General features: G+C 42.6%; 1 protein-coding gene across 1 annotated transcript in view; it reads left to right on the forward strand.

Annotated features, from left to right (window-relative positions):
- Nucleotides 1-24399, forward strand: part of OTOGL (otogelin like) — a 205828-nt gene that overhangs the window by 87010 nt on the left and 94419 nt on the right. Inside the window, exons 26-31 of the mRNA XM_060245136.1 lie at nucleotides 9973-10107; nucleotides 14165-14311; nucleotides 15014-15133; nucleotides 16754-16870; nucleotides 20449-20605; nucleotides 20772-20798. Coding sequence (XP_060101119.1) covers nucleotides 9973-10107; nucleotides 14165-14311; nucleotides 15014-15133; nucleotides 16754-16870; nucleotides 20449-20605; nucleotides 20772-20798 — 703 coding nt within the window. The remainder of the gene's footprint in view (nucleotides 1-9972; nucleotides 10108-14164; nucleotides 14312-15013; nucleotides 15134-16753; nucleotides 16871-20448; nucleotides 20606-20771; nucleotides 20799-24399) is intronic.

The following is a 24399-nucleotide window of genomic DNA, read 5'->3' on the forward strand; positions in this document are numbered from 1 at the left end:
ATGTCCCTCAATTACTGAGCAGGTTGCAGAATTTCTGGCCCTAGCAGTGAATGAGAAAGAAATTAAAAATGGAGTCAGGTAGGGAAATACCTTGCCCCACCTTTCTTAGCTAAGTTTTGCATGTAAACTTGTATTCCCATGCAGGTTGAGCTTGCATATTACTGTGGTTTTAGGGTTGCCAATCCCCAGGTGGGGGCAGGGGATCCCCCGGTTTGGAGACCCTCCTCCCCGCTTCAGGGTCATCAGAAAGCGGGGGGAGGCAAGGGAAATGTCTGCTGGGAACTCCATGACCGTTCCCTCCACAGCGTCTGGTCGGATTTCCCACCATCTGCACCGAAGTTACAGGAAGTGCCGCAGCTTTTGCGTAGCAAATGTAAACCACTAAAACCCAGTTCATGTTTGCTTCACAAAAGCCGCGGTACTTCCTGTAACTTCGTTGCAGATGGTGGGAAATCCGACAGACGCTGCAGAAGGAACAGGTTTGTGACTGCGAGGTAAGCTGTGTGCGAAAACGGTTCATGATTCCCTATGGAGATTTCTTCCCATAGAAAATCATGGAGAATTGATCTGTGGGTATCTGGAGCTCTGGGGGGCCCCTGTTTTTTGGGGTAGATGCACCAAAGTTTTAGTATAGCATCTAGTGCCTCTCCCCAAAATACCCCCCAAGTTTCAAAAAGATTGGACCAGGGGGTCCAATTCTATGAGCCCCAAAAGAAGGTGCCCCTATCCTTCATTATTTCCTATGGAATGAAGGAATTGAAAAGGTGTGCCATCCCTTTAAATGTGATGGCCAGAACTCCCTTTGGAGTTCAATTATGCTTGTCACAGCCTTGATCTTGGCTCCACCCCTAATGTCTCCTGGCTCCACCCCCAAAGTCTCCTAGCTTCACCCCCCAAATCCCCAGATATTTCTTGAATTGGACTTGGCAACCCTATGTGGTTTATATGTCCCATTTTGAAATTCCTTTGGACCTTTTTTTTTCTGTTATGCCGATAAAGGTTATGTCTGTCTCATATATTTAATTGTGTTGGCCTGCGTCCTCTATAAAGTCTATTTCTCTGCTATCTGGCATTACATTTGAGGACATGCATGGCTTGGCCCCACAAAGTCCCATTTATGTCAGATCTGGCCCTCCTAACAAATGACTTTGACACCCCTGATCTAAATCATAGTTAAACGGATTTTGAAAGATTTTACTGTTTCTTTGGTTGAAATTGGGGACATGCTAGCTAATATGGCTAGTCACAGGTGATTTTAACAAGCAGAATTTTAGCATTACACTTTAAAATGCTAAAATAATGGTAATTTTTTGACCAGTCTAAATTTTCTTTCTAAAGTGAGTAGAATCCATTCTTTCTTCAGCACTGAAATCCTGATGTATTGTAATCTGCAAAAATTAGGATGGTTGCTACATTTTTGATTTCTTGCCCAGATTTCTGATACTGTTTCCTTGTTGCTTAGCAACACTACTATCACAAAGAAACTGATACTAAGTTAGAACAGTCTAGTTTTGGTGATTTAATGGGAAGATATGACCTTGTCCTGCAATGGAAAAAACATTTTGTTTTTGTTTTCTACAACTCACTTTTGTTTCTCAAGACAGCATGTGGTATTTCCGTCTTTGTGTTTTACCTTAAAAGGTAAATGCAGCTTTGTTCCTGAAAGTGGTTATATAAAATGTCATTATATCCAAGTGACAGGGAGGCAAGAGGTTTATCTGCTTGCCTATTTTTTAAAAATAGCATTATTGAGTCAGTTCACAAAAAAGAGGGGCCATAACTCAGTAACAGAGCAAGTGCTTTGAACAATTAAGCACCCAGATACTATCCCAGCCATTTCTGCTCAAAGGTTTTTGGGTAGCAAGGGTGGCAAAGACCTCTGAAAAGCTACTGGCAATAGCAGTAGCTAGGACTGCGGGCTAGATGGACTCTACATAGGGCAAAATGTCCCTTCATTTTTGGTTTACACATGGACACATACTTTGAATGAAGCAATGGCCAAGGACAATATGGGAGTATAGAGGTATCATCTTTGATGGGTGTGGGCTTCTCTACCTATGCAGGCCTGATTTAATATCAATATTTTCTTATTTGGAGCTATACCATTTAGTGCACTGTTTCCCATTTGCAGGGTCAGGACCCGGTACCGGGCCACGGAAGCCTCACTACTGGGTCACAAGAAAAGCCAAAGCTAGCCCTGCCCCCAGAAAAGCATGACCTCTGCTCTGCTTCCTTCCTTCCATGGTCTCTCTGTTGTATAGAGAAAAGCTAGCTTTGAAGACTGACACAGGCTGCAAAGCCGGAGCTCCATTTGGCTTCCTTCCTTCCCCTGTCTCTGTGTTGTGCGGAGAAAAGCTAGCCTTGAAGACTGACACAGGCTGCAAAGCCTGAGCTCTGTTGGCTTCCTTCCTTTCCCCCTCTCTGTGTTGTGCAGAGACAAGCTGGGCTGCCTCTCCTTCCTTCTCCCCCTCTCCCAGTGTTTGAGAGAAAAGCTGGCATCCACTGGCACTTTAGATCCATGAAGTGTTCTTCAAGATATGAGCTTTTATGTGCCTTGCAGTATGTTCTTTTGGGGAGATTTCCCCGGGAGGCCTGGGCAGCAAAGTGTTTTTTTCAGCCAGGAGGGGCGCAGAGTGGGCATTCCAGTAGCTATTTTTTTTACCAAATGACCCCTGGGCAGAATTGTTGCTGGCTGGGGTAATCTGATGGTGAGTAAGGCTTTTTTCCCCTTTATCCCTCCTTCTTTCTTTTTCCCTCTGCAAGGGATGCTCTGTCTGTATTCTTGGTGCTATTATTGCAGACGTAGGAGCCCTGTCAATGAAAAATTGGCACCCCCAGTTGTAGCCAGCTGGCCTTTCAATGAGATTTCTGTGTAAGTGAGTGAGAGTTAGAGGTGTGGGGCAGAAAGAGATTATTGGAGATTACTGCTGTATATCTCAACAGCACTGGAAGTGATGTACTATGAACTTGGCACCATTTTACTGGTCCTGCTTTTAACAGCTGTCTGACACCAAAATTAAACACCTCCTGTAGATGTTAAGGAGGATAAAAGCAGTTCACTGGCTAAATATCTGCACAACAGGTTGCTTTTAAAGGCATGGGAAACACAGCCAGTAAAAAGCTGCAAGCCCCACATAAATATCCTTTTTGGGATAACTGCATAAAAGCTTGTATGAACTTTATATAACTTGAAATTAGTTAATTAATTGCAGTACAATTCTCTGCTACCTTTCACAGCAATTTCCCAGTGTTTCAGTTAAGGAAAAATATGCAAAATAGCTGTCAAAAGATTTTCTTGAAACCAAGCAAGCTTGGTTGTAGCTTGAGGAAAGGTTCCAGTAGTAGCAGCTGAAGGAAGGGCCTACTAAATGTGTCAGCATATTTTGAGGTAGAGCAGCTGCCAGGGCCCAGTGTGGGTGGTACACAGCACTAGCATTCCTGATGGCAATGGCAACAACACTTCCAACTGCATACACTGGCCAGTGCTGTTGAAGAAGGGGTGTGTAGGTGGTGCAGGCAATTGAACATGGGCATTAGGAGTGCCCATGGAGAAGAACACACAAACAGATAGGTGCATGCAAGTGTGAGGGTGGAAGGAGAGGACCCTGGGAATGTATGAAAAAGTTGCAGACCACCCACTTTCCACCCCCTTTTTGGCTCAGCATGAGTTTCAGCAGATATATTTTTCTGAAAATGAAGTTACTTCACAAGAAGAGGCAGGTTTGGGGGAGTGCCCTGGAAGTGACATCACAGGAAAAGGTGGAGTTTTGGTTTTGGTGGAGTTTTGGTTCAGTGTGCCCTGGAAGTGACATCATTTGGCCCTTGACCTGGAAGTGACACCACAGGAAATGACATAATTCCTGTCTCCCTGCTCTACCCCCAAATTTTAGTGGGCCATGAAGAAGTGTAAAAATAACTGGACCATGGGAAACAAATGTTTGGGAAACCCTGATTTAGTGGATTCACACACCACCTGCCTGGTTTGGAACAGATATTTTATACTTACATTTCTAGTGTGTGTTGTCATTATTTAGACCACTGGGCCAAAACATGTTTGGACTAGTGCAGAAATGTTGAAGTCAAATGCCTGAGCTGTAGCAATTTTGAGTATGCTGCTCAGGTGTGCATCTGTAAGTAGCAAACCTACTTTTGATTTATTGACATTTGTTACAGAAATCTCATAGTCAATGCTTTGATCCTAAGACCCAGAAGAAAACATGAAATGGCTGGGCATTGTGAGCTTTTTATATAAGTTGCTTCATGTGTTGGTCAAGAACATGTGAAAGTACCATGACACAGACTATGTGTTTGTCCACAAAACTATCGTCTTCTTCAGAGAAATTACTACAACTCCTATGAGGCAGTGCAGGGCTTTTTTTGAGCAGGAATGCACAGGAACGCAGTTCTGGCTGCCTTGGTGTCAGGGGGTGTGGCCAAATATGCCAATGAGTTCCTGCTAGACTTTTTCTACATAAAAAGCCCTGAGGCAGTGTAAGAATATAGAGACAGCCATATATAGTGGTCAGTATCAGCCTACTGTCTGGGAAGTCTAAGTTCAAAATCCCTAATCAATCAAAGGGAATCAAAGGAAATGTAAAATAAGAATCAAAGGGAATGTGCTGGGTAAACCTGGGCAGGATACACACTCTCAGCCCAATCCTGGTTTATTGTTATTTCTCTTCTAAATAGTTTACATGCTTTCCTGCTGAGAAAGACTGGATCATAAAGGCCCCTGGCATAACAAGCCAACAAAATACACACTTTCTCCGTATCAAGGCAAAAAGCTCATACCTTGAATAAAACACTGCTGGTTTTAAAGGTATTTTCTTTGTATCTCTCTCATGTGGTTGAAGGAACTGGGCTAAGGAAACTCTCTCTTTCCTTCCCTCCCCAAGGTATGAGGAGGGGGAGGAGCCTCAGCCAACAGAAGGAAAAGAGCCTTGGCTTAGTAGCTTGGCAGTGTAATTGAGAGAGCCTGGCAACCCAGGCTCTCGCAACCACATAATAGAACCACACAGCAAAGCTCTTCCACTGGCTGAGACTCCTCCTCCCTTTGGGAAGAGGGAAAGAGTGAGAGGCTGCTTTGATCCACTGCCTCATCACAGGGGAGAAATAAAAAATGGCGGCCAAAGGAAGCAGGCAAGGGAAAGGAAAGCAGACAAAGACCAGTTGCTTGCAGGCCTGATTGGAGCCCTGTGGGGCCAGATTAGGCCCACAGGATGGATGTTTGACACCCCTGGTCTAATGGTTATTTTGTGTAACCTTTCCCCCCTCTTAGTTACTGTATGTGCATTATATACATGTTGCTGTATGCTATGTTGTACCCACTACCTCATGGTTTTTATCTGTTTTTAATCTATATTTACTGTCCAATTTGTAATAAATTTATATATTTTATTCATTGGTTTAGCTGCTTAACCTAGAATCATAGAGTTGGAAGGGATCTCCAAGGTCATCTAGTTCAACCCCCTGCACAATGCAGGAAACTCACAAATACCTCACCCTAAATTCACAGGAGCTTCATTGCTGTCAGATGGCCATCTAGTCTCTGTTTAAAAACCTTCAAGGAAGGAGAGCCCACCCCTTCCTGAGGAACCACTCTAACGGTCAGAAAGATCTTCCTAATGTTGAGCCGGAAACTCTTTTGATTTAATTGCAACCCATTGGTTCTGGTCCTACCTTCTGAGCCACAGAAAACAACTACATACCATCCTCTATATGATAGCCCTTCAAATGCTTGAAGATGGTGATCATGTCACCTATAATCCGCCTTCTCAAAAATAATAGCCAGAGGCTCAGAAATTACATCCGCAAGCTCTTTTAGAACCCTTGCATGCAGTTCATCTGGCCCTGAGAACTTAGGTTCATTTAAAGAAACTAGGTGTTTATGTACTACCCCTATGCTGATCCTAGGTTGGAACTCCATACCCTAATTATATATTCTGTTTTTGCCATGCTGAGCACTGTTTCCCTCAGAAGAGAAGACACAGGAAAAGTAGGAATTGAGCAGGTCCACCCTTTCTTCGTAACCTGTTACAATTTCACTTTCCTGCAACCCCCCCCCCCCCCCCTTTTTAGCATCTTTGGCTAGCCTAAGCTCATACTGAGTTTTAGCTTTCCTAACCTTTTCTCTACAAGCACTGGTGATTTGTTTATATTCATTCTTTGTTATAAGGCCCTCCTTCCAATTCCTAAAGGAGTATTTTTTTATTTCTCAAGTCTTTAGAGAGCTGTTTATGGAGCCACCTTGGCTTATTTAAGCTTCTTCCATTTTTTCTTCTCATAGGAATTGTTTGTGATTACGCTTTCAGTATTTCACTTTTAAGAAATTCCCACCCGTCTTGAACCCCCTTCCTAAGTATTTCTGACCATGTCATTTTACCCAGCATAGTTCTAAGTTTGTCGAAGTTTGCCTTTCTGAAGTCCAACCTATAAGTCTGTCTACATATAGCTTTTCCCTTCCCTAAGACTGTAAATTCCAAAATCACATGGTCACTATTGCCCAGGGTGCCCACTATTTTCACTTCTTCAATCAATTCTTCCTTGTTGGCGAGAATCAAGTCCAAGATAGTAGATCCCCTTGTTTCCGTCTTCACTTTCTGGAAAAGGAAGTTGTCAACAAGAGAAGTCAGGAATCTATTTGACCTCTCGTTTTTAGCAGAGTTTGACTTCCAACAGATGTCCAGGTAATTGAAATTTCCCGTGTTCACTGTGTCCCTTTTCTTGGAGAACTTTGTAGGAGTATCTCATCCAAGTCCTCTGCCTGGCTTGGTGGTCTATAGCAGACCCCCACCATAATATCACAGTTATTTCTTACTCCTTTTATTTTTACCCAGAGACTCTCAACTGAGCTGCCATGCTCAGATTCACATATTTCCTCACAAGTATATACCTCCTTCACATATACTGCTACGCCTCTGTCCTTTCTCATTTGTCTGTCCCTTTTAAATAAGTTGTACCCCTGAATCCTAATATTCCAATTGTGAGTGTCATCCCACCAAATTTCAGTAAGGCCTATTAGGTCATAATCTCCTTCCTGTATTAGGACTTCCAGTTTCCCTGCTTGTTTCCTATACTCTGTGCATTAGTGTAGAGACATTGGAATCCATGTTTTATGCATCCTGAGGGTTTAGTTTCCATACACACCTGGAAGTTAATATTACCTAGTGTATGCATCACTCTCTGCAAAGCTTTAGTGTTCTTATCCCCCGTTTCTGGCATCATACAAGGCTTTGAGATATTGTCTCTCTCCCCCATACAATTTAGTTTAGGTTCCTGACCGGTCTGCATAGGGCAACTTCATATGACTGACTTTGAATCTGTTGATATATAATACCTACAGAGGTGGCCAGTCTTTTATGCAACTGTGCCACAAGAAAATATGAGTGCCAGTTCAAACACCGTCCTTTATACTTTCCCATCTTTCTTTTCTGTTTTCTATCAAGGCAAAACAAGTTCAGTCAATGACTTCTAGCACACTGTTAAAAGCATGGTGTACACTGTTGTACTGGTGTATGCTGGGCAGTATTGTACTATCATGTGTGGAAGGCATATAGTTTTGCCATATTCTTCTTCTTCTTTTGTAGCACTTTCTTGCAAGACAGAATGATCATTCTTAGGGTTGTAGGGTCCATGCAGAGAAACTCATGAAGGTTGGTTGGTTGGAGTGAGGAGAGACAGGAGAATAAAACTGACTCCTTTCCCCAGCAAAGCTGTGCTTCTGGAGGAGGAAGGAGGAGCGATTTCATGTCCTTCTCAGTCTTTCCTCCCTCAAGGTGTGCAGATGTTTCTTTTGTGTGGTCCCATAGCCCTGGGGAATGATTTTTCCAGTAATCAGAAGATAGGGTTGCCAAGTCCAATTGAAGAAATAGCTGGGGACTTTGGGGGTGGAGCCAGGAGATGTTAGGGGTGAAGCCAATATCAAGGCTGTGACAAGCATAATTGCCATCAAGGCCCGGCGCCTGAAGAGCACTGGGAGAAGCCTGCCCGGCCGCCCTCCTGACGCAAGCAGGCCCTGGGTGAGGCGGGAACGGAGGTTCCCGCGCCACAGCCGCATTAGCAGCTTTCCCTCCCTCCTCCTCCCGCTCGTCCTCCCCGCCCCTCGGCGGCCGCCTGAGGCTGGAGGCCTGGGTGAAGCAGGGCGCGGGCATGGAGAGCGGGGCTGGGGGCTCGGGGCCTCCTCCTCGGCCTCCGGCGTTGCTGCGCTGGTGCTGGCGGGGCGTTGCTGCGGAGTGGCGGTGCTGTGCGGCACCTTCCTGCACCCCTTCAAGAGCTCCCTCACCGCCCTGGGCTGCGCCTGGCTTTGCCGCCTCCTCCTCGCTGTGCTCCTGCTGCCCCTCTGCTGCGCCAATGCCGCCGGCGAGGCCCTTGGCTGGCAGCTCCTCCGCCGCCGCCTCCTCCTGCTGCTGCTGGGCGCCGGCGGGCCTGCCGCCTACGGCCTCACTGGGTGGGGAGGGGGCGGCAGCGGCGCGGCGGCCTCACCCACTCCGGGATGGGGCGGCTCGCCATTTCCCCCCTTCCCCCGCTTCTGTTTTTTTGGGGAGTGGGGGAAGAGGGTGGAAATCCTGGGGTCCCCCACCAGGGCGGGAGGGTTGGGACCCCTATCAGAAGAGGTTGTAGTGATCAGAGTGGGGCTGAGGAAACCTGAGTTTAAATCTCTTTTCTGAATAAGCAGCTCAGCCTAACTTACCACACAAGGTGGTTTGAATGATAAACTGTGAAAAGAACAATAAATTATTTCCACCCTCATCTCCATGGAAGAAGGCTGGGATTTAACTTGTAATAGATAGATAATAGTTGTTCTTCTAAGAGTGTGCCTACTTTGGTAAGAATTGGTGTGATACAGAGGCTAGATGCGAGTCCAGTAGCACATTAGGGGCCAACAAGATTGGTCTCTAAAGTGCTATTGGCTTCTAATCTAGCTATGGAACGGCAGGTACAGAAAACCTATATCAGATGTGGTGTTGTTTGGAAGCCATTTCCCTTTCTGTGACCAGGGGTGTCAAACTCATTGTTCTGACATAAATGAGACCTTGCTGGGCTGGGCCATGTGTGCCATAAAATGTAATGCCAGTTAGCAAAGATATAAACTTTATAAAGGACACAAACACAATTAAAGATTTTTAAAAAGGTTTGCTTAAAATATTAGCACCCTTGCAATATTTTGTTTATTTAACAGTTTCTGATAACTGACACCAGTTGCTCTGAATTATTGCATCAAAATCTGGAGACAATGCATGTGCTGTAGCAATCCGGAGTATGCTGTTCAGGTCTTGTCCTTTTGTATGTAAGTTGCTTCATGTGCTGGTCAGCCAATGGAGAAAAAAGAGGCTTTGCTCTGTAGCTCCTGTGTGATTGAGCAAGGCTGGCAAAGCAAGCTGAGATGCAGAAGGAAGCAAGAGAGGGAAGGAAGCAGATGGCAGTGAGTTGCTCACGGACCTGATAGGAGCTCTCGGGGGGGGGGGGCCTGATCCAGCCCTCAGGCCACATGTTTGACACCTTGATTTAGATAGTGTTGTTATGGAGATACATGAAAATGGGAAGAAATTACCATCCTGGGGGTGGTTATACACGTATATGTAAAACCACATTCGTCTTCTATTCATGGATGAGTTTGCAAGTCTGCCTTAAGGATCCCCCCTCCCCTTTTTAAGGATGTATTTTTAAAACTGAGCAACATGGGTAAATTGAAACTTCCTCTTAAGTAATTGCAGCCAGTTTGCATCACAATGTAACACACTGTGCAACCGAATGGGTCTCATCCATTCCTTGAATTGCACTCTGGCAGATCAGGATTTATTTCTACATCAACTTAACATATCTTGATTAGGACAGGCTGGCCCCAGAAGCAGCTTACGGCAACTGAAGTCCAGTCACGGGAAGGAAATGTACCATCTGACAAGTTCCATGTTGTTTTCTTATGAGGATGCTGCAGCGACGTGTTTGCATATAACAATTCTTTCTGTTTCACAGAGTTCAGACAGATCGAACATATCTATAATAATTCAGAACAAGAAGTGCTTTGATAATGACATCATTTGCTCCAAGAGTGTCTTTATCTCTGCTGGAGACACTGAGATTTATTTCAGTGACCCTGTAGATGTACAGGTAAGTTCCAGATTCCTCATTTTTTTAAACTTGACCTTTAGTCAACCAACATTAAAATCAATAAATATACAACATAAACATTACAAATATATCAAAATGTGTTATTTATTACAAATTAGTTTTAAAGCAATTATAGGCCCAAATATAGCTTTGATTTCAAATCATACAATATGCACAATTAGGATCTTTTGTGACCCTAATACAGAAGTGTTTTGGCCTACTGGCCTTCTTCAGTGGCCAAGTATAAATGTTGCACATAGGCTCAATTATTGTAATACTAATATTAATCAATATAGGACCAAGTGAAAATTATGCTCTGATAATTATCAGAAACTCAAGGCAAATATGTACTATATAGGCCTCATAGCCTTATAGCCTTGTGCCTGAATCAGATACATATAACCAAAATAGTATTTCAATTGTGTACCCTCCTATTTTGGTCCAAGAGAATTAGTTCCAAAAGCAGGCCTCAGATTCAGTGGGAGCTCACAGGAACACAGCTTCTGAACCTTTCTGAGAGTTCCTCTTCCTCCTTCTGAGAGTTCCGTCTCCGTGTCCATTGAATAGTAGGTGCAGCTGCATAACAATCCCCGGATGAGCTCCACCACCTATTTTTCTACAAAACAATCCCTGTCCATAAGCAGTATGAAGCCAGTGTAACAAAATAGTGTGTAGTCATCTTCTGTACAATCATCATAATATTTTGGATAATGCAGAACTTCATTGAAGTCAATTTTTTTTTCTCTTTAGCACCCAGCCATGTGGTTTCTGAGAATGCTAAGGTCTCCTCCTGCTGACTTTCACAGATTCTGCCTGTCAGGCCCTTGGTGCCCCCTGGGGGTCCCTGACGTGGCCATCATTTCGAATGAGCCCTGGCTCCTGGTGTCCCCTTTGCTGCTAGCCACAGAGGTCTCAGAACTGGGAAGGGGTGGGGTTGCATCATCCAAAGCCTCCTTTCCCTGGCTGCGCTTTGGGCTTCACACACTCTCTCTGGGTTGGCAGCCCTCCAACAGTCACAGCCAGCTTCCTTCCCGACCTCTCAGTGTGGCTGTCTTTTATGCCTCCTCGGCTCCCCCCTCCCCGTCCAAGTCCTGTCCCAGGTGGTTTGGTGTAGTGGTTAAGTGTGGGGACTCTTATCTGGGAGAACCAGGTTTGATTCCCCACTCCTCCACTTGCACCTGCTGGAATGGCCTTGGGTTAGCCATAGCTCTGGCAGAGGTTGTCCTTGAAAGGGCAGCTGCTGTGAGAGCCCTCTCAGCCCCACGCACCTCACAGGGTGTCTGTTGTGGGGGGAGAAGACATGGGAGATTGTAAGCCGCTCTGAGTCTCTGATTCAGAGAGAAGGGCAGGGTATAAATCTTCAATTCTTCTTCTTCTTCCTCCACTAAGAGTAATCAGTGCTCTTTCCTTCATTGTTCTCCATGTCTTTAAACACAGTGTATCAAACTGCATGTCCAAAATGGCTTCCTTAACTCTTGCAAGTGGCATCTAGCCTATTGAGCACACTGTGTTTAAGAATCTATATGAGAGCAGCTTGGCTAGCTCTGACTGACTCAATCTTGTCAGAGCTAGGAAGCTAAGCAGGTTATTTTATTTTTATTTTATTGTATTTTTGGCAATGGTTAGTACTTGGATGGAAGAGCACCAAAGAACACTGGAGTGGCTGTATGGAGGAAGGCAATGGCAAACTACCTCAGTTCGCCTTGAAACCTCTTGGGCTCATCAAAAGTCAGTTGCAATTTGACAGCATATAAATATTTATTATTAGGAGAGCAAAGACTGAAGGAGTGTTAGCTGATCTAACTTCAACCAAGGAGAAGGTGACTGTGGAGGGTACTGCCCTCATAATCTACTAAATGAAGCCAACCCTCACATCGCCTTATTACAAAGCTGGCCTGCTGGTAATGTGATTATCCTACAAGAATGAGGTTTTCAAATGGGAGGCAGTGTAATAGTGTTATTGAATCACCTTATGAGATTGGGCCTTAAAATATTTCTAGAGATTATTTACTCAGCCTCCCTTTAGAAATCTTTTGAAAAGATGATTCTATACCTTGCCATGGAGAAATAATAGATTATAAAAATATATCCATATGTTGGAATTATTCCAATCTTGGCATGTAGGGTTGCCAACTCAAGAAATATCTGGGGGCTTTGAGGGTGGAGCCAGGAGCAAGTGTGTGACGAGCACAAATGAACTCCGAAGGGAGTTCTGGCAATCACATTTAAAGAGACCACACTTCTTTTAAATGCCTTCCCTCCATTTGAAAATAATGAAGGATAGGGGCACCTTCTTTTAAGACTCATAGAATTGGAACCCCCAGTCCAATCTTTTTGAAACTCGGGGGGGGGGGCGAGGGTTGAGGAGAGGCACTGGATGCTATGCAGAAATTCTGATGCCTCTACCTCAAAAAACAGCCCTCTCAGAGCCCCAGATACCTACAGATCCATTTTCCATTATACCGTATGGGAATTGGTCTCCATAGGGAATAATGGAGTGCCCAGCAGACAGTTCCCTCCTCTCTCTGCTGATGACCCTGAAGCGGGGGAAGGGCCTCCAAACTGGAGTATTCCTTGCCCCCACCTGGGGATTGGCAGCCCTATTGGCATGATATTAGCTGAGTGCGTATTTTGGTTATATTTTGTTTTTCCAATCTGGTTTCAGATAGGAAACAGCTTTGGTTGCCTGCTGAATGACCTGTGTTGGGAGATTAACAGAGGGACTGCAGCTCTGTTGATTGTCCTGGAACTCTCAGTGGCTTTCAGTTCCCTCAATGATTATATCCTTCTTGATCACCTTTCTGGGCAGAGACTGGAAAGCACTGTATTTGCAGTGGTTCAGGTCCTAACTATAGAATAGGTTTCAGAAAATGGTGCTGGAGGACTGCTGCTCGTCCATTGGTCTCTTGCCTGTGTGATCCCATAAGGCTTCCTCTTGCCACCTATGCTTTTCAACATCTACACGAAACCACTGGGTGAGGTCATTGGAGATTTTGACTGTATTTTCATTAATATGCAGATGACACTCAGCTCTATCTCACAGTTTTGGCTGATGCCAGGGAGGCTGTAGAAACCCTAGAGACAGTTTTGGAGTAGATGTGGGCTAAACTTAATCCTGATGAGAGGAAAATGTTGCTGGAAGGTCTTACTCAGAATTTACGTCATCTGTTCTGGATGGAGTTGCACTCCCTGTGACAGAACAGGTCTGTAGTTTGGGGGTGCTCAAAAGCCTTCTGCTGGATAAGAAGGTAGCAATTGTGACTAGAAGTGGCTTTTATCAGCTTTGACTGGTTAGCTGGCTGCTGCATCTCCTGGGCAGAAAAGAATCTGGTCACTGTGGTGCATGCCCTGGTTACATCCAGATTAGATTACTGCACTGCACTCTATGTGGGGGCTCCCCTTTAAAAAAGTGCTCAGAAACTTCAACTGGTGCAGAGTCCTACAGCCAGGATGTTGACTGAAGTGGGTTGTAGGAATCCATAGTGGTCCAGTCTTGGCCCATTTACACTTACTCCTAATTTGTTTCTGGAGACAATTCAAAGTGCTAGTGTTGACCTAGAAAGCGCTGTATGTCTTGGGACCAGCATAACTGAAGGACTGCCTACTCCCTTATGAACCTACCTGACCACTATGGTTATCTTCCAAGAACTTCAGATTAGGTGGTTGGCAATCTGGGATAAGGCCTTTTTTGTCACAGCACCAAAATTATGGAACTCCCAGAGAGACTCACCTAACCTTTGCTAATTCTATCTTCCATCAGTAAATGAAGGCATCGTGTTCCTTCAGTGATCCCTCCTTCCATGTCCTCTGCTTTAATTGTTGTTTGTATATTTTTCTGTGTGTGTTAGCTTGGTTTAACTTATTTTAATGATGTGTTTGTTTGATTTTATATTTTTTAATATGTGCTTTTGTTATGTATGTTCTTAAATCTGTTAGCTGTGTTGGTGGCCCTGATAAGGGCAGAAAGGAAGGGTGTAAATTTTGTAAATAAATAGATAAAATGTTGCATTACGGAAGTTGTTTTATTTCTCTTTCACAAATATTAATTTATTTGCAGAGAATGCTGAGGATACATGAGAACAAAACCAAGTATCAGCTTTGGAAGGCTGGACATTATACAGCAGTACACTTCCCAGAGCAGGAAATCACTATCCTGTGGGATAGAAAGACAACAATGCATATCAAAGTTGGAGCTCAGTGGAAGGTGAATGAATATGAGTGGGTGTTCTATATTTTATAGTTCTAGGAACAGAGGAGGTTAATTCTACAGAGTCTGCATGGCTTAAGGATCTCCTTTTTTAACCTGAAGCATCTCTGCTGGCTCCTGTGTGACACTGTATTGGTTCCCCTTACCAAATAGGACAGCAAGTGCTACTGCCCTGTTTTGAGAGGAGAAAACTGGAATGTGCATGCTTAAATCACAATTACCTTAATATATCTGCTGTCAAATATGGACATTACATTAAATCAGGTTTCTGTAAGTGAGGCATAAAAATGAAGTTTCAAAATAAATCTACAAATACACATCTAGGGAAGTGTCCAATCATATACTCTGATGTGAACCTATTCCCTGGTCTTGCTCCAACAGGAAATGTTTCTTATGTAGAATTCTGTAAAATTTCACAACTCTTTAATGACATTGTTATCTTAACAGCAAACAGCAGACCAGCAATGATGTGAAATAGCCCTAAAAGGAATGACTGAATATTCTCCCATATCAAACACTCAAAGCCTAAGTGTTTATGTCTAAAGGTATCCATTTTGCAGGTCCAATACTGAAATACTAATTTAGAAGGGTTTTTTTGTCATTAACAAGTTTAGGTAACATGTGTCATCATTGTGCAACCATAGTTCACTTATTTTAAATGAAAAGATTTTTTAAAATACTATCCTGTTATAATTTCAGGGTAAATTGGCAGGTTTGTGTGGGAATTTTGATAAATTCACTTCAAATGATCTGACTACATCCAACGGCATGGAAGTAAGAAATGCTCAAATGTTCGGAGAGAGTTGGGCAATAGGACAGGTAAGCAAGAGTTCTTAGGCAGCTTCAGAATAATGATGCTGCAAATATACAGATCTGTAGAAATATAATATAGTAACCATCAATACAGCAATCAGTTTGATGGACACAGGTGTTCAGGACAGAAGAGTTCCATTTCTTTTCCCCTCCTGTTCCCCTAATCTCCATGCTTGTGCACATTCATCTTTCATTTTACCATGCATTGGGTCAGGCAGATACCACATGGACAAGCAAAGGAGATGGACATATTCTAGGGAATGCCTGTTCATTTCTTAGTCATGTGACAAAGAGCAGCACTAGATCAGCTCAAAAAGATGGAAGCTGCTATAAATTTTGTAAGGGATGTGATTCTAGTTCAGGAATGCTGATATATAGCATATCACTGGACAAATAATATGTGTAGAAGATGTTTGACATTTGTTTCAAGTTTCTTTTTATTTGCTGAAATACATATGTGCCAGGATGTAACACTGTTGATTAGGGTCACATAGAAGCTCAACAGATTTTTCAGGAAACTTGGGGGCACTCCCCAGGTTTGCAGAAAAATCTGAAATGTTTAAAACAATACTTGGGGGAGGGTTTAAATCACCTGAAAACGAAAAGCCTTCCTTCCTGCTTACCTCTGCATGTGAAGCTTGGGAGCCATGGTGGACTCAGTGATGGTGGTGAAGCAGCTCAGGAGCCCTTGTGGGCCAGGTACTGGCTGTCAGAGAGCCTGGGGGCCACTATGGTGGAGAAGCAGCTTGGGAACTGTACTGTGCTGGGCAGCAGCTTCTGGAGATCTCAGGGTTTCCGTATGGTGGCAGCTGCTGAAACACCCAGGGGTTGCAGTGGTAGTAAAGCAGCCTGGAAACTGTGTAAGGCTTGGCGGCAGCTGCTGGAAAATCCAGAGTCCATAGCACACTGGGTGACAAACAAAAACAAAACAAAAAAGCAAAAAAAATTGGGGGCTTAAAACCCCCCCCCCAAAATGATAAAATTAAGGCTTGTAGCTTTAGGAGCTGGATTCATTCAGTAGCTTTTTCTAGGCGACTAGAGCATTCCAGGCTTGGTTTTTGTGGGAATTAGCTATTTCTTGGTAAGGGTTGCAGAAAAATATCTTTCCTATCATGGTCACTATCTCTAAAAGCTATGGAAGGAAATGTGTAGGGTCCCCCCCCTTTTTTTCTTACAATGTTGATTGCTTGCTTTTCTGGTTTTTTCAGAAGTTAATTTGTTTCCACTGTTGCTTCTCTATTTGAACTTACTGGGTCAGATTTGTCTTCATTGTAACTTTGTTAAAGTTTTTGGCAATAAATCAAAAGATACTTTGGATAAACAATATTTTGTTTATAATTTGCAGTTGGCTTTCTGAAAGCTATGATATGATGTAGCTAAAAAGAAAAAAATGATTTTCATATCAAAATGGAGAAGGAACATTAAACATTTTAAAAATGTTTTCCCATTTGCTTTCATTTGTTAAAATAAATATGAGTCCCAGGAGAGAGAGATCAACAATATTGCATCTCAGGGTTTTTTTTTCCCCCTGGAGAAGGTTCCCAAACCACATTGATCAACAACAATGACAGTTCAGTAAAAGATATTGATAACTGCATAATTGCTGTTTTTCCCCCTGTAAACCAGTGTGCTAGCCCAAATGACACCATAAAACCATGTGAAGTACATCAGAGCAAGTTCCCTTATGCCAAAAAGGAATGCTCGATTTTGTACAGTGATGTTTTTGCCCCATGTCGCAATGTGGTAAGTGAATACTTCATAAGTTATCTAGAAAAGAACAGATTTGTTCTGAGGCTGTTTGACAAATATTTCAAAAGCTGCCTTGGCACAGCTCCTGTTAACATGAGCAGCTGTCTGTCTTATTGCCAATGTACTTAATGCCACCAGTCCTCAAGCTGCCCAGGCACTGTGCCAGGAACCTAATCAGCTAGGGTTGAAGAGGAATCAAGCATACATTGTTGCAGATTCTTTACCAGTAGCAGCTGAGTTTTCATAGCAACAGTGGTCCTTGGTAGGGCATACCCCAGGACTTTGGAGTTTATGGTCATCTCCTCTGAGGCGCAGCAAAAAAACCCATAGTGGCTGGCTCCCAAATGGCTCACGGAAAATACCCTCCAGTCTGCTCCCCTGCCTTTTGGGAATATCCCTATAATTTTTTCTTCTTGATTAACAAGTCTCAGTCCATGCCATGCCCCTTGGTGTTCCTTGAAATTGTATTAGTAGCCAATAGGCTTTTTGCACTACTGGATCCTGATATTTACATCTAAGATTTGAAAAGAGAAAAGTCATTGGATTATGTGAGTGGCAACTATGATTCTATTCAACCGTGCAACTGAATGTGGGATGATGGAGTATCTAGGCAGCTGGAATTATTCATGGAGAAATCCCAGGCTGAAAGCTCCCCCTTTTTGCCACCATTCAAATTCTATCAGCATTGTCATTATTGTTACATTGTTGCAAGTAGTTGCCATCATTTTTTTGAGAGAGGGAGCAAGATGTAAATGGGCATATTATTAATATGAGAAAGATTCAAATAGCACAACTCATATGTAAACACATACACAAAGTTTATATAATAATTATTGTATGGCATTGTGCGTAGTATAGCCAAGAGATCCCAAGAATGTCTTGCAGCCTGAACTTCTAGCTCTTTAAGCCTCATGCACTACTATATGGTGAGCTAGGTTTATTTTGGGGGGCTGAGAGAACTCTGAAAGAGTTGTGAGTGACCAGAGGTCATCTAGCTGGCTTCATGTGGAGGAGTGAGAAATTGAATCTGGTTCTCCAGATTAGAGTCCATTGCTCTTAACACACACACACACACACACAAAATATGTGCCCATACACACCAAAAATGGGCATATCTTTGCATATGTCAGAAGTACAGTGGCCATTGTTGGGGCTGCTAGGCAACCACAACAATACTGCCCTTCACGATTGGCTTTTTGTCAGTGAAAGACAAGGGGAGAGGGAAGGCCCTTTCCAGGGGCAGTTTTGGCCTTTGAGGGAGGACTTTCTGAAACCAGGCCTGGCAGCAAGCTCCAGCAAATTGCAGGATCCACTTGAGACTGGCTGCTTAGCAGCCACTCCACAAAAAAAAAAAAAAATAGAGTTGTATAGTGGTTATGATTTCAAAGTAGAATCTTGGAGACCCAGGTTCAAATTACTGCTCTACCGTAGAAGCTCTCTGGGTGACATTGGGCAAGTTACATATTCTCAGCCTAACATACTTCACACGGTTGTTGTGAAAATAAAATGGAGGAGAGGAGAATGATGTAAGCTATTTTAGTCTACCATTGTGAAGAAAGGTGAGGCATAAATGATTTTTTGAGTTCTGCTACCAAGCCTTGCTCATGGATTGCTGCCTTGATGTGGCAAGAGGGCTTGCACGGTCCAGTGCGGCTGTGGGCTATGCCATGCAGGGTCACCCAAGATGGACAGGCCACAGCTGAGAACCCAGACAAAATGCGATCCACTGAAGAAGGAAATGACAACCCACTTCAGTATCCTTGCCAAGAAAACCCCATGGACAGTAACAAAAGATATGGTGCTGGAAGATGATCCCCTCAGGTCAGAAGGTGCCCAATATGCTACTGGGGAAGAGTGGAGGGCAAGTACAAGTAGCCATGGGATCACAAAGAGTCGGATTCGACTATGCGACTGAACAACAACAAGCCAAGCCTTAACATCTCTATCTAAAATGACTACTAAGTTTTAGAATAAGGTAAAGGTAGTCCCCTGTGCAAGCACCAGTCGTTTCTGACTCTAAGGTGACGTTGCATCACGACATTTCCACGGCAGACTTTTTATGGGGTGGTTTGCCATTGCCTTCCCTAGTCATCTGCACTTTACTCCCAGCAAGCTGGGTACTCATTTCACTGACCTCAGAAGGATGGAAGGATGAGTCAACCTTGAGCCAGCTATCTGAACCCAGCTTCTGCCAGGATCAAACTCAGGTCATGAGCAGAGCTTGGACTGCAGTACTACAGCTTACCACTCTGCACCATGGGGCTCATAAGTTTTAGAATAGCTGTGTATAAACCTTGTTAAGTGGACATTGTGCCATGGCAGTGCTTAGATGGCTGGGCCATTTTACTGTGCTGTTCTTTACTTTAATGTGTTCTGTGCATGCCTTAAACTATTTGAAAAGAAGGCCAAAGAAAGACCACCACCACCATTTAGTAGCTCTGTTCACAAGTTGCAATGAACACACACAGAATCCATGTATAGTGTTTTCTTTATATGTGTGTTCATTAATTCTCATGTGACAGTATGTTGGCTCTCTTTTAACTTACACATACGGGCCTGTTGTACATGTGTTCAGTGTAACAAGAACAGAGCTCCTGTTGTGTTGATCAAAATGCACTGCTGGCTGATCTTGATAGGAAAGGCTGTTCAGATGCATGGCTACTCATTACACTAGGTGGCAGCATTTGCTTTAGGACTGAGGGGAAATGTCATTGTTTACCTTGGTTTTAATAAAGTTGGTAACCTATGGTTGAGTCAAGGCTGGAGGGGAGGCAGCCCAGATTGTCCAGCACAAGGAACGGCTCTGTGAAGAGAAGAGAATTATTAGGAAACAATGACTGAAAGATCTATGGTGTGATTGCATTTGAAATATTACATAAAGTTCTAGCTGCCTCAACTCAAAAAGACTGTCACCCTAGGAAAAGGTACAGAAAGAGAAACTCAAATGATAGGATGGTTAAAGTACCTTTTCTGAGAAGAAACATGGAACTGTTTGAGGCTTTTTAGTTTCATGAAAAGATGATACACGAAAGATGGAATTATGCATGGTGTGGGGAGAATGGCTAGCTTTTTCTTGTTCTTCATAATTCTAGAATTTAGGGTCATTTGCTGAAATCAATCAGCAATAGGTTCAGAATGGACCAGAGGAAGTACCATTTCATTAAATGCATGGTTAACTTATGGAATTCACTGCCACACAATGTGGTTATGGTCAGTGGTTTAAATAGCTTTCAAAAAGCGCTGGATAAATTATAGGTTTATAATTATTAGTCTATGGGACAGGATGTCCAAATGAGCCTCCATGTTCTGTGGCAGTATGCCTCTCAGTACCTGTTGCTAGGGGGATAGAGCTGTGGGGCTGTTGCCTTCATGCCCATCTTGTGGACTTTCTGAAAGCACTTGCATGCTGCATTAGGTGGACTTTTGGTTTGCTCAAGAAGGGATCTTAAAGCATATTAGGAGCCAATCAGCAGAATGATGCATTTGTGAGGGTGAACTGTATTACTGAGTTCTTTGGAGAAATTAATGAAAGTAAATTACATCACATTTAAACTGGTCCTTATATATTTCAGATTGATGTGACATCCTTTGTCAAAAATTGTCATACGGACACTTGCAACTGTAATCTTGGTGGAGACTGTGAATGTCTGTGTACAAGTATTGCAGCTTATGCTCACAAATGCTGCCAGCAGGGTGCTGTCATTCACTGGAGATCTCCTTCCCTCTGCCGTATGTATGCTGGTTTTCATACCATCAAATATATGGATTAAAACTTTATTGCCCAATTTCTTTTAAGCCACAGCAGTTGAAAGCAGTGCTAATGCTGATAACCAAAAGTGTGCTGCTTTTTAAAGATAATATAATTCTAGTAACTGTACCTACTTTTTTATTTCAGCTTATGACTGTGATTATTACAACCAAGGTATGTATAATTTCTGCCTTTCTTTTTAATATTGGACACATGCAGTCCTTCAAGATACTTCCCTTCCTTGTGCTAGAAACAAATTTACATTTGCAAATCACTTAAAGTGGATTAAAAATAAATATTGTTTTATATGCTAGAGGCACTTTCCTGAGGGTAATAATTCTGTAGTCTTATGCAAGAAACTCTTTCTACTCTAGGTAGAGTGGTCTTCAATAATAGGAAGAAGCTCCCCCTTGGAGGCAGGCAGGGTCACTAACCTTTTTTTGGTGAGTCCTGATAAGAGGGTCTTCTCCCCACATCTCCCAGTTCGGTGCTGTCTGGATAGCAGACAGAAGGTTGTTAGCTGTACTCATTGCTGAGCTCACTGGCTCCTTTTTTCTCCACAACCTTTCTGTGGTTCTCCCTCTCACCTTCTGTGTTCAGCTAAGGGGAAGACACTTTTCTTGCTGCCTGAAGTAGGGATAGGTTTACCTCCTCCTGAAGTAGGGATAGGTTTACTTCCCCCACTCTCCAGTTTTTCCTCTGAGGAGAGAAAACTATGGGTCCCCCCACTCACTCTGTGTCTTGGCTGGGCCCCTCAGAGCATTGGTGGCTTCAGGCAGTCTTATTACTGCAGGTTGTGTATGTCTGGGAACCAGGCAGACAGTCCTTGGAGGGCTTGGGAAGTGGTCCCCTCACTGCACTAGGAATAAAGGGCAGAAAAGAAAGGGGAAACAAGATGGTGGTAGGCATCTGCATGACACATATTGGCATGCAACAAGCCTTCATAGAAGCAGCCTACTCTCTACAGTTAGATTCCTCCTTCACGCATGACAGAGGACTGGCTCATCCCCTCAGAATTGTTATACATGGAGATTAAAGTCAATGCCTGATCTCTTGGGAGAAAATATGCAGGCAATTCTCCTGGGACAGGTGAAGATGAAAATAGAGAAAGAATTACAGGCTTCTGTTTCTACAACTATGGCCAAACTTCAGGGTCAATTTTCCTCCACTGTCCCTAAGCAGCCATATAGAAGGCATAAGAACAAGGGCCAAGCCAAGAGCAGGAGAAGGTCCCAGTCTCTTCCCAGATCTGACTGTGGGATTCAGGGACACCACATAGTCTTTCCACCCAGCTCAAGAAGTGTAATGCATTTTAGGGCAGTGGTTGTCATTTCACATCAAAATCCAAAAGGCATAGTCCTAATTAGACCCTAATTGTATGATTTTTCATAGTTAGATGTGAGAGGTAGGCCTTTCTGAGGCAGAAGAACCTGTAGTCACCACTATGCAAACTTGCCTGCTTCCTAAGATGTTCAAGCTTCCAGTGCTGGATGCATCAGTGGCCACTAACCTAAGCTCTGACACAGTACTACCAGTGAAAACATCCGCTGTAGTACTCTGAGCCTTGATAATCAGAGTCTCCATGGTTCCGTAACTGGATAGCATCCTGGTCCAGTTCCTCTCTCTGTACTATTGCTTGCCTGCAAGACCATGGTTTCAGAATCCACAGAGAGAAAACCTATCTGGTTCTAGTCCAGATATGTCCTCCATCTGGGAGTAATCAAAGACACCCCAAAGGAGAAGGGTTTTATCTTCCTGGAACAACAGACCAAGATTCTGGCAGTGTTACAGGAAATCAGCCAAGGACTGGGGAAGACTATGGCATCTTCCAAGGAGTCTATGGCATCTTCCTGTTGGGAAGGACCTGCTCATCCAAGGTCATCTTCTTAACTTTCAATTGTAGATGTTAAAATGAACAGCCTGGAGTTTGAGTGACAACAATTCAGAGAGAGAGGCTACCTAGATGAAGTTATTTCTATCTTATTGGCCTCAGGAAAGAACTCCACTAACACGATATATAAGAACACCTGGCAGGTCTTGCAATCCTGGTGAGAGGAAAGATCAATTGATCTGTTCAGAGGTCAAGTCAGAGCACTAGCATTCTAAAATGCCAGGTGGCAGCACTCTTAACCATGATGGAAGCCAGAAAGTGGAAAGTTTTCCCCATCACCTCCATGAGCCCTATAGGGGAGGGCAGGATATAAATAAATAAATAAATAAATAAATAAATAAATAAATGTTAGATTACTCAGGGGAGCTGCATTGTTAAATCCTCCAGTGTCCCACAGATTTCTTACTTGAAAACTGAAGACAATGCTAAAGGCTCTCAAAAGGATGCCCTTTCAACCCATGACTAAATGCCACTCAAAGAGCTCACCCTTAAACCTATTTTCTTTTTTTTTTGTTTAAAACAATTTATTATACTGTAATATATTGTAATAGCACATTATCATTTGTTATTAAAAGTTAATACATTACATTTTCTCCATCCCTCCCCCCTTTTGGTGACCCCGGCAGTGTATTTTATTTAAATTGTTAAAAAGGTAAAACTTTATCTATTAAAGAATCTTGCTTCATAGAAAAAAATCAAAAAGAAAAGAAAAAACCATAGGATATATTTATAATCCATCTTCATAATAGTCCTTAAATCATTAACAAAAAACCCGAAAAAGATATATTCCAATAATCTCGTTTTTTTACCATAATCCATATAAAGTTTCTTTAGAGATTAACAATTGTCAAAAATCGCCAAATATCCTTTAACATTCCATTGTTTTCCAACATACTTTTGGAACTTTGCCCACTCATTTTTAAACTTCTCTAAGTCTTGTTCTTTTAAGATTCTTGTAAACTTGTCCATTTCACACCAATGAATAACTTTCAAAATCCACTCCCACATTTCTGGTATTTTGTCGTTTCCACATCTGTGCATATAATGTCCGTGCAGCTGAAAGCATATACCAAATTATCGTTCTATCTTGTTTTTAAAATGTTTCCATTTGTAATCCCAACAAATAAATGTCTGGTGCCTTCTTAATATTATATCCCAAAATTTTCGAAATCTCTTGCTTAATCAGTTGTCAAAATTGTTTTGCCTTTTCACAAGTCCACCACATATGGTAGAAAGATCCTTCTTGTTTTTTACATTTCCAACATCTGTTCGACACCTGATTGTTCATTCTTGCCAGCTTCTTAGGTTGTCATATACCACCTATATAACATTTTAAAGCAATTTTCCTTAATTTTATAACATGTAGATATTTTCATAGAGTTCTTCCATAAATGTTCCCATGACTCCATCTGTATTTCTTTATTTATATGCCATTTATTAAATTGTTTATTTATATTGCCATTTATTAAATTGTTTGTTGTCTTTCACTATTGGAATTTGAAACAGGAACATAATTCTCGGTAAGACATTCATCTTAATTGCAGAAATTCTACCCAGTATAGACCAATTCAATTTATTCCATTTTATCAAATCTCCATCAATCTTACGCCAGAGTTTCTCATAATTATTTTTGTACAAATCAATATTTTTTGTTGTTATCACCCATTTTATCATTTGTGATTTAACTACTTCATCTTCCATAGACCATTTCAGTAATAGTTTATATGTCTTTGAAATCAGCTTTTCATTCTCCCCAAACAGCATTCTCTCCAGTTCTGTTTGTTCTTGTCTTATTCTATATTTCTTAATGTCCTGTTCAAGCAAACTCTTTATTTGTTGCAATTGAAACCAATTATATTTATACTGTATTTCCTCGGCCAATTT

This window comes from Heteronotia binoei, chromosome 8 (genome assembly GCF_032191835.1).
Source record: "Heteronotia binoei isolate CCM8104 ecotype False Entrance Well chromosome 8, APGP_CSIRO_Hbin_v1, whole genome shotgun sequence".
NCBI classification, from domain to species: Eukaryota; Metazoa; Chordata; class Lepidosauria; order Squamata; family Gekkonidae; genus Heteronotia; species Heteronotia binoei.